General features: G+C 34.9%; 1 protein-coding gene across 11 annotated transcripts in view; it reads left to right on the top strand.

Moving 5' to 3' along the window:
- The window catches only part of LOC110451450 (paired box protein Pax-5-like), an 83262-nt gene extending 69691 nt beyond the window's left edge, over positions 1-13571 (top strand). For 7 of the 11 annotated variants that reach the window (XM_021499475.1, XM_021499470.1, XM_021499471.1 and 4 more), the window contains 7 exons: positions 1320-1390; positions 1765-2029; positions 2430-2549; positions 3655-3891; positions 6065-6184; positions 10821-10931; positions 11325-13571. In XM_021499475.1, the coding sequence (XP_021355150.1) occupies positions 1320-1390; positions 1765-2029; positions 2430-2549; positions 3655-3891; positions 6065-6184; positions 10821-10931; positions 11325-11425 (1025 nt within the window). In that variant the 3' untranslated portion in view covers positions 11426-13571. The remainder of the gene's footprint in view (positions 1-1319; positions 1391-1764; positions 2030-2429; positions 2550-3654; positions 3892-6064; positions 6185-10820; positions 10932-11324) is intronic. The other 4 variants (XM_021499469.1, XM_021499476.1, XM_021499468.1 and 1 more) reach the window with 4 other exon arrangements.
- The last annotated feature ends 3081 nt before the right edge of the window (positions 13572-16652 follow it).

The raw sequence follows: 16652 nt of genomic DNA, 5'->3' as shown, positions 1-16652 counted from the left end.
GGGCGGTAACAGCCAATCGATTGATTAAATGATCCTAGTTCCCGAGTATGGCAGCAGCAATTAAAGTGCCTCCTAACTGCTGCAGCGTCAGACACTGTTTAGGTAGTCTGAAACAAACCGACCTTATCTTAAAGTAGTCAAACACAAATTGCAGTATGAACTGTTTGTCCATCAGCATATTCATTTTACCTGATAGACAATCATGAGAGAAATTGTCTGGCTGTTATGACGTAGGGGACTATTAATGTACACGGTGACGATGACTTCGGGGACTGTAATGTATATTCGGCTACCATTAAAATACTTCAGTTATTAATTGCTGGATACATAAATTTCCATGTCGCATTATCTCTTTCTGCTCAAAATATTTGCTAATTTAAACATTTCATCACACTGAAATTACAAAATTTCTTGACAGACGCTTCCTTACCATAAAGTTTATACATGAGTTTGAGGCGCGTTCGAGGTACAGCCTCTTGCCTTCTGGACTCGTTGTAGTTGTATCCACTTAGCCCCTTGTGTGCGTGAGAGAGTGGGCAGCTTCTTTACACCCTATCTGGCATGTAAATGTGGTCATGAATTGGTCCACGTCCGATATCGTGTAATTCAATCAAAGATAACTCTATTATTATCAATAGGGATTACAAATAACCACTGTGTAGATGCCACTTATTGGTGAGAATCAGATTGTTGGAATAAACCAGTGCCATCAGACTAAGTTCATTACGACTTTATTGGAGGTGCTTTTTTGCACAGTAAATCAGATTTCTGTCTCGTTGTCTTCTCGTTAAAAAGAGACACCTCTTGAATGTGTCACTAACTTAATGCTACTTGCATTGAATTGGCATCCGGCAAACTGGCGTGTATTACCAGCCTGGCAGAATTCAGGATGTTTCGGCCGATTTTCTATTATAATGCGCCGATGCTTTAGAAGTTAAGTAGTACGGAACACGATCGGAGGAGGAAATTAATAGTAATTGAGGAATGGTTCACTGGAATCTTTAGTCATTAGATTGGGCCATGGCCAAAGACCCAAAGCATTCAAAATAATTTTACCAAAATACCATTTCGAACATATGAAACACTGCATTTCAAAAGTGTTATTATTTGATCTATTTTGACGGTCAACATTTTATCATGAAGACGATTTAGAAAAGCAAGCAAGTAACACGTTCTGTCGGTAACCTGTTTAAAATACTTCATACATATGGTATATTTTAAGTTCAAATGACAATGTACACAAACTGTAGTCCAATTAAATAAATGGTTAATTTCAAAAGTGTGATATAACTTATACGGGTGTGCGCTTCGTTTTTCAGTTACAAACGGGCATGAACCGGAAGTAAAAACAGAGCCATTAGGCAATAACAACAACGTTACAAATGTAGATGTAAGTATTGTGATATTCGGTTGTTATTAGAAATATTTGTGTCATTTATTATTCTAATTGAAAGCATTTTTATTATGTTACAATTATGTTATTATGTTTTTTTGTTACTGAATCATTGTATTATGATGTAATTGAAGAAATAAATATTGTGGTTGTTTATATACCGAATTAGTGGTAATGTTTTAGTAAAAACTGACAATATCAACGTTTGTACAACTTCATTGTATCTTCCCAAAAACAATCTTTGTACCTCGTATTTGTATAAAATCATTCAGTTGAATTGTGTGAATTTTCACATATCATTTGTTGCTATTTTGATTTAGTGTTTCGGAAGAAAAACTATGAAAACTCTTAATATTTCCCCTCACTTTTAGATGTGGTATGCGGCCCGTCCACCAAAATTATCCCGCACTGAAAATGGAGCACCACAAGAACATCAAACAGTGATTTTACCAAATGGGGCACAAATCTACACCCCAGGGGGTCACCCCCCAACTTATAATACTCAGTTCTTAACCGCATCTACGTCAACAAATGCGATTAAAACAGTGGAATATACCATGCCCACCACCGCCATGGCAGGGACTGTGACTAACTCGGAATCTCAAAACCCAACAGCCAATTATACTCCATCTATAGGTTAGTGTACTTTCTGTAGTAGTATATAATTAGTTTGCATAGTATATACATATATATATATATGTATGTGTGCGTGTGTGACACCAGACTAACTTAATTGCATGTATTTGTTGGGTTTTTTTTATGTATTATTTGCAGTCTTTGTATATTTTTGGCACTTTTTTGTTCTTGTGTTATTTTAAATATCAGTCCAGTATTAATTTGCAGTCCCTGCTTTTCGTAGATATTTTACGGAAATAAGAATTTTGTAAAGTACAATTTATTTTATTAATGCAAAAATTTGCTACCTATCCTGTATTATATATATATACCCCCATGTCTTTTTATTTGCGAATTATTATTTTCTACACAGTATGTTTGACAATTTTAGTTTACGAGTCGCTTTTATTTTGATTTTGAGGTCAACCCATTACCACGCCTATAACCGTTAATGCACAGTCTATGAGGCCAGTCATAGTTACTGTGACAGCGGATGGTCGAATTACGAGCGAGCACATTCCTCCGGGAGAGTTTGCTGAAGGTATGCAGCGTTATTCCCTCCTAAGAAACATCTTGTTCTTCTCTGCCAGTGCTAGATATTATCGGGATACTGTTATCTTTAAGACGAAACAGTAGGCTGCAGGGTGTTAAATTATAGAGAAAAAACCCCATCTTAAAACAGAATACGGATATTTTACTCATTCTAGATGAAGATTCCCTTTCAAACTTTCTTCCAAAGTATGGTATTTGTGTTACTACACTCATTGTTTCATTAATCATGATTAATCACTACAGAGATGTTAAACAGCTAGGTAGATCAGATCAGTTGTTTTTCCTTCTCTGATACTTTGTGGACGGGTGTTGGGTAATTTTTCACAGATACAACTGACATGACTTGAAGCTAATGATAAAGTTTGTGATGGACTACTGAAGTGGAGGTAATAGGTTTTCCAGAACTTCTTTGATTTTGATATCTGTTCAGATTTGACACAACTCGTTGCGTCGTAAAATGCAATCACGATAGTCTCACTATCCGGGGAACCTTAGGGGACGGATGTTCAAATCTCAGAATTTGTTGTGAATTATCTGCTTCAGCGTACAATGGGGAAGTGCCTTATTCGGGCTCTAATATTGATAGTAGTTTGTGTAAGATGTTTGATAAGGACATGCGGTAAATGACGTCATTCTAACGCTAGGGAAAAGTAACAAAAGGCTCTCTGATGGTTTGATGTTAAGGAGGATTAGGTCTGATAGAGATACTGAGCATTGTGAAAATTTAAAGATAATATATGGAAAAAATTCACGGTAGCATTAATATCACCTTTTATGAAAATTATATAACTGTATGGTTTGTTTTACGACTCTTTATTAATTGCTTTTCAGTAGTTTTGATTTTTGTTCCATAGTTTTCGAAATTGATTGAAATATGAAAGAAAAATTGCCACAAACGAAAAGTGTGTAGTCTTTAAACTAGTAATTGTAACAGTACGTCTGTCCCGCGTTTACAGTTTGTTTTAATAATATGTTGCTTTTGTATCAGTTATGTTGACCATATATACATAAATGTATTCATTTGAATGTGTTATGTCATGTAATTGTTGTGCATTGTGCAATACCTAGCATGAATTTTGTTTCCCCTTTTTCAGCAAGCAACAGAAACAATACAACTCCCTCCAATAATAACACAAACACTACAAACAACAATATAACTACAAATATCACAGCTACAAACAACAATAATAATAACACAAAAACGCCCTCCCCTAAGCCTGGAACCCCCTCCCAAGCAGGTGGAAGCAACCTGACAGAGCTTAAACCCGTACAGCCCACCCTCACTCAGCCCTACCATACTCCGTTGCCGTCATTTACGGGGCAGTTTACAAGTAAGCATGTCTTCAATTTTTGCATTGAATCCGATGTAGCTGAGTTGCTTATCCCTCGGTCATTCCCTAATTAACAACAGCACCCACTTCTAGCATCTGTCCTCATCTCGATATTTCACTGGACTTTATTTGTAACAATAAAACGGTCCTAATACTGTATTTACACACACCCCTCAGAGTTGTATTGCTCATGTGTCTAAAGTCGGAGATGGTTTGTCAGTCGACCATGAACGAATCGTTTATTAGTATTTGATTTTGGAAAAAAAATGTGGGGGTAAAGCGAGAAGTTCACCAAGTGACTATTGATAATATATATTCTGGTTTTGTCCGAGGGATTCGCATAAATAAATGAACCACTGGTCACTATATATGGGTATTGCCGAGGGTTCAGCAGCTCTTATATCACGCTTCGCTTATCATACATTCATTTCATCCTAAAGTGTCCATTTTGACAGACTCCACTATTGAATAACAGCTACTACAGTTGTGTATGAAAGTTTGAGGTTTTAGTTTCCAAATTTTGTAGTATTAAAATATTTCGGTTCATGTTTAGAAATTTAATACTTTTAGTGTGCTTTAGTTTTTAGTTGCAACCACTCCTCTTGCTCTAGAATACGCTTTACATCGAGGAATATAATATCACTTTCATTGTGATTTAATTTTATCAGTATTTCCTGTACTCTATTTTTTTATAATTTAAATATTTTGTTGTGATCGATTTATGTTTTTGGCTGGTTTGAGTTTTGTTGTGTAACCTTCGTATATCAGATATTTCAGCTTTGTCGGTACTGATATTTAGAAATATATATACATATATAATCCTCATTATATAATTTTATGGATACCATTGCTAACCGGCCATACATTTATTTAAACGTTAATATACCTAATCCGCTATTACGTTATAATCATTTATATTAGATAGCATTATATTGTACTCATACGACTCCCAACACAAAAAAACGCACATGGAACAGAGCTCCCTCTGTGTGTGCTAATTTGTTATAGTTGGCTGCCAATGAGGATTATGAATTCACTTCTCTTATTACTTTCTATCAGCGAATAGCTGTAACCGGTGAAAAAGTGCACAACTAGAGAGGGGAAAGCCGGTATATTGTTACATTTACAGACCTGTTCCTCAGGACAGTCTGTTCGAGGGGGTTGTCGATTGTTAGGTGCTGTACTATAAATTAAGACCAGTCTAATTTAATGGTAGTCTTTGTTGGAGGAAACCTAATATTTTGTTCAGACTGTGTCGAGACATACAGAGAAGCACCCAGTGACAGCTTATTAGTGATCGTAAAATTCTTTCAACAATTTTTAGAATATCAGACGTTTATTAGATCACTATTTCTCATTTTTGTATTAACGAAACATTATTCATTGTGGAGAAAATCTGGACCAAAACCTTTTGTTGAACAATGCTATTTAAATCCTGATAAACTGGCACTCGTTTCACTTCGAGCGCTACTCAAACTCTGTCAGTGTCGCTTTACCTGTGGTAAATTTGCGCTCTAGCAATTCAAACAAGAAATATTCAACTCGGGCAGGTATTGTTAGGAAAATTATAGCATTATTCCAAATTTCCATGCTACATATCGTTCGTTTTGATCCGATTCCTTATCTACATTGTGCGAAATGGTGTGAAATGCTAACGACATGTTTTGATATGGAGTTAAAACCCCAAGAACATTTGATTGAAACGAAATGCTGACACACCGCTCATTTCCTTGCTGTTCTTTGATGGCTGATTCTAGAGACCCGAGCCAATATCCTGTCAATTTAGCCGCTTCCTCTACCAGCGATCACATCGTTATCACTGGGGCACGCTACAACTATCCTTCTCCGCATGTTCTATATTAACAAATATTACATTCTGCATGTCTCCCTCATCTTACGCTTCTTTACAACTTCACTGACCTGACTTATCCCAAGCCTCAGGTGCCTTCACAACCTCACTCGCTTATCTTGTGTCCTAAGTTGCGTGTAGCGACCTCTTGCACACGACGGCATTATTCCAGCATGGCTTCAAACAAAATTGGTTGACATTATGTTTATTATAAGAGTCGATAGAGGACGTCCAGTGTCTGAAAAAGATGCAGAATGTCTTGTTAGAAATTTGCCATTTGTTTAATATTTGAGAGATTTTAAAGATCTTTTACTTTTTGTCTAGGTCAAGCTAACAGTTTTAATTCTACAACGCATGCAACATATCCAAGTCAACCCGTGGTGGGGACGGTCGTACCTCCTATTGTAATATCGGGAGGCAATTACACAACCGGCACTGCGCCCAGTAAGTTATATAAAATGTTGTGAACTTCGTTTTAACTATCCGAAATTAAAGGAAATATATCGCTGGTGCTGGTTTTGTAAAAGGAAAGGTATTTGTTTTAAATGGGAAATATATGTAATTTCTAACAAAAGAATTTTATGTTTAGTTTCAGAATGAATTAAGTCGATTTGATTTTTTTTCATGGTTTTTCTAAAGCAAACATCACAAAAATTCATGCGGTATTTTGAGATTTCCCATTTATCTTGCCATAGTGACAAATGTACAAATTTGAATCGAATGAAAACTGGTGTTCCTGAACACTAGACGCCTATTGCTGTCGGATTGTAGATTAGGGAGTTCGTAAAAGAATGGTGGACACGTGCATTTCGTGATAAGGGACTGAGTAAGTTAGGTTTGTGGCCATGCCTATCATATCCCTCTCATATACCTGTCAAAAACAACTTTCCTTCCCATCTCTACTATGTAAATGATTTCGCTAAATCATACAGTATTTATAACATGAAAAGATGAATTTTAGTTGGTTTTTATTTGTTTTTTTCTTGCTGCATAATATTTCTTACTGCTACTTTCAGCCTTGATACAGAAACGCATTAATTTGAGGAGAAAAAAACATTAATGTATAGGTTCACCTTGTTCTCAAGTTTGCTTTTCATTTTCATTTCATTATGTTGATAAAATCCTTCCTATTTGCTTCATTGTTTACTTGGTGTTCTATAAACTTGTTCTAACAACTGCTCTTGGTGCAATTTCCGAAGGATACAATTAAGTGTCTATAGTGGCATCCCATTATATTTCGGATCATTAAGAAAGAACGATGCTTGCTATTCGAGGAAAATTTAATTTCTCTTTATGTACGCGGACAAAATTATATTTTCCAATTCAGTGGTTCCAAGACATGTTCAGTGGGCTTATAATTTGGTTGTATTGTCAACTCAGTCCTTTCAAACGGAATAAGAAATTCTTTCATCAATCATACCGATGTTGTGGAACTGCACGCATGGTCTGTTCATCCCGGAACAGATTAAACAATTAAAGTCGCTGATGATGTGCTTGCTATGGAACAAACACAAGACAAAAAGGGCCATCGTCTTATGGCTGTCTTATTATAGCGACGCGTTTCGTTTCACTGCGCCTGTCATCAATATTTCGTAATTTTACAGAACCACTTACCGTCAGAGCGAGGTCGACCTGGAGTGCGGGTCTCAATAGCCCATTGCAATGTTTATTTGTATCGCTATTTGGGTATATTAAATGAAATTTATGAGTAAATAATTGACATTTATCGATACATTATGGGGCAAGTTTTTTGCTTGAAGTAGCATTTCTAGAAATATATTACCCTTCTGAGATAATTGGATTATATACACATCTGTTTTGTTCTCCATCATTATTTATTTTATTTCTGTTTATATGGCATGCTTCGAACAGTCATTTTCTTACTCAAAACGACTCTTCAAACATATTATATGATAATTTTATATAATATAAAGATATGTTTTACATTTATTAAATTGAACATTATTTATTTTGACAGTACATATATATAGGAAGCATACATTTCAAGGATCTATTAAATACAAAACTATCCTTATTGAACTGATTGATTAGTAGAGAGTAAGCGTAAAGGAATCCGTAAATCCATTTGTATTTGCTAGCATTGTATACATAGGACATGTACTATGATGAGAAGTAATTGGGGCCCGCCAATAGCGATCTTCTTGACACGCAAACTTGTTAACATTTAGCTTGTTTTTGCTACAATTCATCAGCTAAATTACCCGGGTATTAATATTGGAATAAAACGACAACAGTGATTGGAACATGAAAGTGATGTTCACAGTCGATTTTCCATAACAATACACTTAATAGAAGTAAGACTCCCATATCCCGCTAATGGCCTCGAGAGTGCATTTGTCACTGGTAGTGTAATGATGGAGATGGGTTAATAACATTACTAAACAATGGCACTAGGAGTAGCAAACGATCAACTTAGAGCGGGCCTCGCCTGTCTCCCAGGACAAGCGATGTGCACAGCTGATACAGATTCTAGTTTGCATGAAAACAGTTTCAAAGCAATGTTTTTGCGTGTGCATTTGACATGAGAGATTCCAAAAGCGAATCAATTGAATACAACATCATTTCGGTAGATTTTTGATATTAATTTAAAGTGAAGCTTTCCAATATCATTTAAAATGACATTTTCTCATGCATTAAATTCCATCATGAATAATGATGACACATAGACCAATTAAATTCCACAATTTTCATAATGTTTTTAAAAGAGAATTGAGCACTTATAGTTTTAAATAATTCGAGCAACATTTCCTTTTTTATACCGACTTAATATTATGCAAGTACTTTTTAATTCCGTAATTAAGTAAGTGTAAGTAAAAAAAAATTAAAGATATCACATAATTGATAAAGTCCCATGCATATCAGTGATATTTTTCTTTTGACAAAGAACACCATTAATTGCACGCGGTGCTAATCTGTTGTTTCCTTAATGGAGATACAGTCGTGATATTTCTGTTTATTTTATAAGTCGTGTATTTTATGGAGATAAGAATAATGACACGTTGGCTGTATAAAGCATAAAGATACGGAAAAATAGGAGAATAAAATGCCAACCTGACGGGGAAGTGAAAGTTGGACGATAAAGCGGCCGAGGGATAATGAGATCGGTTAGAATCTAACCACAGGTAGATAACAAATTGGGAGTATCATCAAAACGTATTATAGCCTCGACTGTGTAGGGTAGGCTGCTATTATCTTTAGCAAGTACGAGCGAGGTTGTGCGGCGGACGGACTGGGCAAATTAACAGATTCATAATGTTTTATTTGTCTGATAAAATCATTATTCTGTGATAGAAATGACAGAAATATGAACCCGAAGATGAAACATGTCTGGTGATAATTGTGCCGAAGAAACAATCAATATTGTTCCGCAAACAAAACATTACAGTTGCAATATGTTGTCGGGCGAACAATCCCCATATATCTGCTAAAAGTCCCCCTCCCGGGAATCGGATAACACGGGATACAGCAGCCAGCGCCGTGCCCACTGTGTTGATATCGAAATCAGATCTCTTATTCCCATATTCAATTTAATCTATCTTGTCTGAAAGGTCCCCTGAATAATTGGCCTCGGAGGAGTTTTAATAGAGTAACGGATCAGAGTATCGGTAATCTTTGATCAGTAATTGTTAGAGTTTAATTGCTTCATTTGTAAGCCAATGCAGAGATTCCACTCGCTTTCACCCGCCGTCACTACCAATATGTGCCGTTTCTTTAATCGAACCCTTATAACTCACATTTTGTATTAAAAAAACATATGCACTTCGATAAAATTTCAAATGCCTCCAACAGTTAAATCCAGCTCTTATTTCCCATGGCCAAGTTACATTATATAATACGACAAAAATATTTTTATTGAATACGTGATATAGCGTATTACCAGATTAATAATGTTGTTCGATGACAGGACGAAGCCGTGACATGCGCTTTATCATTGAAGATCAGCATGCCCGATTTTATACGTTGGCTTCTTAAAAATAATTTTGGATGTTTTAGAGATTAGCTTTAGATTGTCCTATTTACAAGCTGCAGATTTTCAGTTGTAGTCTTTTATTAAAATAGAGTAGCAGTAATTTTATGATGTAGTAAATGTAGTGTTTTGCAGAGTGTTACTTGCTTTAAGTACTTTGAAATAGCAAAGCAACCAGCGTTCCTGTCCTAACGTGGTGAACACTAAATATAAAGATAGAAATATATATCATATCCTGGCTCTTAAAAACAGTAAATGACATACTGAGATTTAGCGAAATCGTATATCTTCAGATTCACTCTCGCTAACGAACTATGATGCTTAGTCTTTTCGGTGCTTTGTTTGCATGGTAATATGATGATTTTCAAGCTCTTTACCTCTCTATTGGTATATAACAATTAAATCAGAGAAAAACACATAAACACCTATTGAAATGCTACAAAGCCTTGCTATCGAGTCCATCAATCTGGCTTAGTGCCATCTCGGTATTACAGAGCGGTATCAATACTTTGGAGTTATTTGAGACGGTTAAAGGTTCATTTTAAACAAAAATGTTAAAATAGCATAACAGGTATTTTTAGTCGTTACAAGGAACAATTGGTCCGCCGTCTTAGGAAACATCGCGTGCTAGGTTGTATAAATCACACAATAACATTATGAAGATGTTTGTCAATCGGTATGACGGTGGTAAACACACATCATGTAAACATAGGCCTATAGTTGAGGGTAAACACAAGAAAATATAACATACAAGTCATTATTTCATCCCCATTTAATATATGCCGTTTTCAATTGCTTGTACTTATTTTTCTTGTTTGTCTGACCCGATCAATCAATGACTGACTTTTGTTATCACATTTATACTCGCATTCCATTCTCATTACTAAAACCAGTGATGTATTTACTTATTTTTCTATATTTCGAAATTTAGGTTTTTTATTTGTTAATTTTATTTTGAAATTACATTTGAGAACATTTGAATTATATTTTCTCCTTCTGGTATGAAAAACGTTTCTTTTAAATTTTTTGTAATTTTCTTTTTTAGCCGGATGACATGTAATTATATTTCATTGTTGTTTTTGATGTTTACAGGCGGGGATTATTATAACACGGCCGTGCCATACACACAATACAATGCAGTAGGAACACACTACACAACGGACCCGGCATGGACAATGAGATACGGACCTGGAGGAATTCTCAGTAAGATATTTCTTTGCATTTCTTTGTCTTATGTTTGTTCCAATTTCTAGAACAAAGCTTCAAAGAAAATATTTACAAATAGTATTTTTATTCTTACAAAAAATTTAATAGTTTTATAGTTGTTTTGTTATATTTTTTTTATATGAAAAACTTATTATTGCCAGGTAATAAATATTACATTTATAATACAGGTCAATGATGACTAATTCAATTGAAAGTCAGCAACGGGCAATTCACGAAATGAACACAGTCCGTATTAAAATAATCTAGTTTATGTGATTTGTGCTAAAATTTGTTCAGCATTTGGACGCATGTCGAATATCAGACCTTGTAGCCTAGCTGTCGATACGTATTATTTAGAGTTTTATTGCATTGGTTTGTTTTGATGTTTAGATACCCCCGCGTACTACTATCCACCTGGAGTACCAGGAGGGCGGCCCGAGTCCAATACCACAGTAGTTACGGCGGCGGCAGCCAGTCCCTCCAAGACGTAGGCCACCACTCACACACCACAGATCAGCTATGGTGACGAGATGTGATATATCCACTAAAACATTTCCATGTGAACGTTTCCCTGAATGGCGGTGAAACACTGGCGTATGTTGATGACGAATGAAAAAACGAGGAGCGAATCATGTGATCTCTTCCTATGTGTAACGAACATCGTGATGTCTAATGACAAATATGTCGTATGGGAACACATGTGTTATGAATGCGTGTGATTACACGTGTTATGTGGACAGACGCATGGATAACTCTTAGGAAACATGCATACCTCAGCCCCGTTTATTTTAGTTTTTATGCAAAATAAAACAAGACTTACTCTCTGGTGTCATGCACATGATAACTGGAATGTGTAAATAGTACGATTCCAGCACTGGTTGAAACAAACCGGCCATGTACCAATGCATTTACTCCTACTTATTTGTTTTCACGTGAGCGCTTGATCGTGTATTGTAAGGGTAATACGAGAGTTTTGTTCTTATGTGTCGTGCTATTTGTGATGAGAATAAATGCCGGATAGAATGTATTTAATTCGAATAAAGATATTATATAATAGATATATATTTCTGTATGGTAGCGACAACCTGTAATGTCCAGTGACCTAACAGAGCCCGAGAACATACTCTTCATAGGTTCAGCATAATCATCTTGTGTTGTTTTTTCAAAATAGACAAAGAATTTACTAGACGAGGTGCGTCTGCTTTATATGCTGACTTTTACAATGTTCAATTTTGATTGTTAATAAACGTTTTTCATGACAAAACATATAAAGTGAACAAAAAGCTCATGTGCTTATTACATCCAGATTTTTAAATTGAACTTTTCATACGCGGATATATTCTATGATATTTTTGTTATTTGTTTTAATAAGATCATCTTTTTATAGCTATTTTTTGTTTGAGTCGACAGGATGGTTACACATCTCAGAGCATAATAGCGGCGGAGTTGATCAATATATAATGCTACTTCGTCTACAATCTAGTTCTGTCTACGTCAAGCTATTGTGTTATCATGACAGTTGAAGATTTACTCCCACCATTGCTGTGCCATATACAACTTTATCATTTTTATCCAATTTCCACGGTCTTTTTGAAGCAATCAATTCATGTAATTTGATTTTATTGTCAATGTGACATCATAATGATTTTTCCCCCTGAATTTATTTAGACATAAACAATATGACATTAGAACAATGTCACCCAGCCAATAAGCCTCCACTAAAGACCACTACTAAATACGGGTATATGTAAACGTTATACCTATAGTCTACTTGTTTAGCTTTAACTCTCTGGAACTATATTTCTTTGGGTTTTTTTATCGATTACTTTTAGTGGCCATTGAGTAAAGCCTTGTTTTGTAATCTCAGTTTCTTTCATATATTACAATTTATCTAATTTCCGTATAACTCTTTTGTTAATTTTCCACCAGAGTGTAGGTTTTCTTGCCAATGTTATGAGAATTTGCTCAAATATTTCATTATTTCATTTTTGGAAAACATTTAATTATCATCTGCAAATGTAGCTTTCCCTCGTTTTTGCCAGGGATTTTATCTTCCATTGCAATTTTCAGTACAGATATTACTGACATAGTTTCCATTTGTCTACTCAATGAATTGAAAATTGAAAATCCATGTCACGTGACTTGTGGTAGCCACGTGATTCTTTTTGTCTTGCCAGATGATGTCATGGCGGTATATATGCTCATTGTTGTGTTCTTATTGGAGACATGGTGTCCATGTTATACGTTTTTATGAAATTGTGACTAACCTAGTTTTTAGAAATCCCTAATGTAGCACTAATAGACATTATTGTATATGGTAAAGTGCTAGCTTTCTATATGAAGTGTATTTTATTGTAAATATATAATTCAGGGTATATGCTTACTGCATTGTTCTGAGCAAAACCCTCTTCAATATTTTTAATGGATGCAATAGAATACGAGGGATGAATCTCCGTGAAATGTATCATAATATTGCATCAATGAAACATGTAAGCATATTTTCATTTATCGGTCGTTCATGCGATACATTTTATCACATACATAATTATATTCATACATAGATACACACCAATTTTTGACATCCTTCAGTGTTTGCCAATAAACTTTTGTTACCTTTACTAAGGTGGAGTTTCAGCTGTGACTTGTTTGTCCCTTAATTGTTTTAATTGTATGTTTAATGACTTAAAAATCATTATTGATGACCAAACCGTGATTTGTAGTATTTTGTCGCATAAATACTGTGATATCTACGACTCATTGGCTAAGTGTTCAAATATTGATAGGCACTGTATTTACAAATTTAGCCATAACTGAATAATTTTCTTTTCGGAAATACCTAGCTAAACTTATCAAAATTTGAACATTATGCCAGTGTTGTGAACTAATATACAGCTGCATGTTACATGCCGATTGTATATTACCCGGAGAGGTGTATCACTGTCACTATCCTTCGTTCCTCTAAATGATGGGACAAAGCCGTGCAGTTGGTGTTAACGAACTCAATCGGTATATCTATGTCAAGTTCATGCAGCAGGACAGAAGGAGAATCAACTAAGTTTAAACTATGTGAGAAATATCTTATTGATCAATACAAACGGTCCCTTTAAAAAAATCATTTCAAAACACTATTCTGATGGAAAGATGCTATTCCACCAAATCATACTCCTAAACACGAAATGAAATTCAATACAGAAAGTTGTCACAAATCTAACACGTTAAATTAATTGGTGTCGTTGTAACTATAAAAGCGAGTATTTTTATTGTTTGGTAAATTTTGAGTCAAAATATATGTTATTGAGTATCAAACCACCTTTGCACTCCCAATATGAATGCTGAGTTATTAGTTTTGACTACTTATATAACAGCTCTTCCTGTACAGCAGCGAGTGTAAACTCTTGGAAAATATCTCAAACAAAAAATAGGTGTGATCGTCAATTATGTCATGTTTGATATAAGGATATGATAAGAAAACGGAATCCTTGGAGCCATATTGAATCGAGGGTGTTGTTATATTGAATCGAGGGTGTTGTTATATAGAATCGAGGGTGTTGTTATGAAATCATTTTGTTTTGTGGATACACCAAAAGTTCCTTACAATAGGGAAAAAAGAAATGAGGGCTCTTCATCTTGAATGTTGGCTAGAATCGCTGAGATCTATGAATTACATCTTAACATCATGAATATAATGAGTTACATGGATACAAATTAAACGTTATATTCTGATAAACATTCCAGTATTTATAACATTTCATGCATCGCTATTGATAAATTCTTCAGTTTTAACATTTTTTTTTTAGATTTTTGCAGTTAGACTACATCAATTAATCAAATCAGTTGTATTATTGGAAACATCGTGCAGTTCATGTGAGGTACGTTAAGGCCCCCTCTGTTGGATATACATTCTAGCATGCTTCTGATAGTATCATGATATAATATTCTCCAGCGATTGATGTAAAATTCAAAAATCAACAGAAGACACGATAAGAGAGGAGCACTGTATAGCACTGTTAAACATATTTTCTCCTGTAGGTACATCCCTATCATTACGACGGAAGATCATATTAAGAACGAACATTTCGAACTAGAAGACAACCAGTAAATCACATAAAACGAGAAAGATGGGTAGTCTTTGTGCCAATAGTATGTCTTAATTTATCATCTTAATAAGCTGTTGACAATTGTATTTTACCGTACTTAGTTATTTTTTAAATGGACACATTTTAAATTTTCCTCGAGTAAATTTCATGTGAATAATTTATTACATAATTAGGTGGTTGACTCTGCTGGACAGTTAGGAACATTAGAGCAAGTACAAACAAATCCTGAAATATTAAATCGTTATATATATTTACGCAGCATGTAGTCAACTTATAAAGACGTTAGTTGTTTTTCGAAGAACATCTCAGTTGCTTTTATTTCAAAAAAAAAAGAATTAACAAAAATAATCGATTCGGCGACAGCGTAAATGGAGAGGTGTTTTCCTGATTCACTGACAATAAAAATGGAGTGGTACTTTCCTGATTCACCAACCATTGAAATAGAGTGGTGTCTTCCTGATTCACCGACATTGTAGACGCAGTGATGTTTTCCTAATTCACCGACCGTTTAAATGGAGTGGTGTTTTCCTGAATCACCGACCGTTTAAATGGAGTGGTGTTTTCCTGATTCACCGACCGTTTAAATGGAGTGATGTCTTCCTGATTCACTGACATAGTAGACGCAGTGATGTTTTCCTAATTCACCGACCGTTTAAATGGAGTGGTGTCTTCCTGATTCACTGACATCGTAGACGCAGTGATGCTTTCCACGTACATCGACCGTTAGGAAGAATTTAGATCATCTTTGAGACACACTTTCTTCAAGAGCAATAAATCGTAAAGCAAAACAGACAAATGATACCATTCTATATTTGCAACTTATGCTTATATAACAATAGATAAGGATAAGTCATATACCTGTCATTCAACACTAACAATAAACGATATTTTGTATAAATGAAATTAAATTATATGACAGTAAATGTAATCAAATTGTATAACGGTGATGAGCATTAATAGCAATATAGTAAGTTACTCAAACAGCATCACTTTACGTATATACGTATATATAATAAAGTATATATTTCTACAGAATTTTCTGTATATAACAGTTATAACGTAGATAGCACTAGTCAGCTGATAAAACAATATTTACATATGCACATAATAAAAACGAAGCGAAGAATGATAAACTGAAGCCAGCAGAGACCGACGAATCAAACTTGAAGAGAAGCCATCGTAAAGCTGTAAAGGAATTAAAGCTATATCAGGTAGCCATCGTAAAGCTGTAAAGGAACTAAAGCTATATCAGGGAGAAGCCATCGTAAAGCTGTAAGGGAATTAAAGCTATATCAGGTAGAAGCCATCGTAAAGGTGTAAAGGAACTAAAGCTATATCAGGGAGAAGCCATCGTAAAGCTTTAAAGGAATTAAAGCTATATCAGGTAAATTTATGTTGTCTGTATTATTATTGATTCGGCTATCACTGAATTACCAAACTAAACAAATACGGTTCGATTTTTCGCCACTTCTTGGTTCAAAATGAAATGTTCTGGGACAAACCACTCGCAGGTTCAACTGTTTGTTTCACTTCAAGTATAAGAATTTCAAACAACGTCGGGTGAAATATTTTGGCAGTATTTTTTAATAAATATATGCAATTGTATTAAAATGAAACAAAA

Source organism: Mizuhopecten yessoensis, unplaced genomic scaffold, assembly GCF_002113885.1.
Source record: "Mizuhopecten yessoensis strain PY_sf001 unplaced genomic scaffold, ASM211388v2 scaffold6029, whole genome shotgun sequence".
Lineage (NCBI taxonomy): Eukaryota > Metazoa > Mollusca > Bivalvia > Pectinida > Pectinidae > Mizuhopecten > Mizuhopecten yessoensis.
Note: the sequence above shows the minus strand (reverse complement) of the source record. Positions and strands in the feature narration are given on the sequence as shown.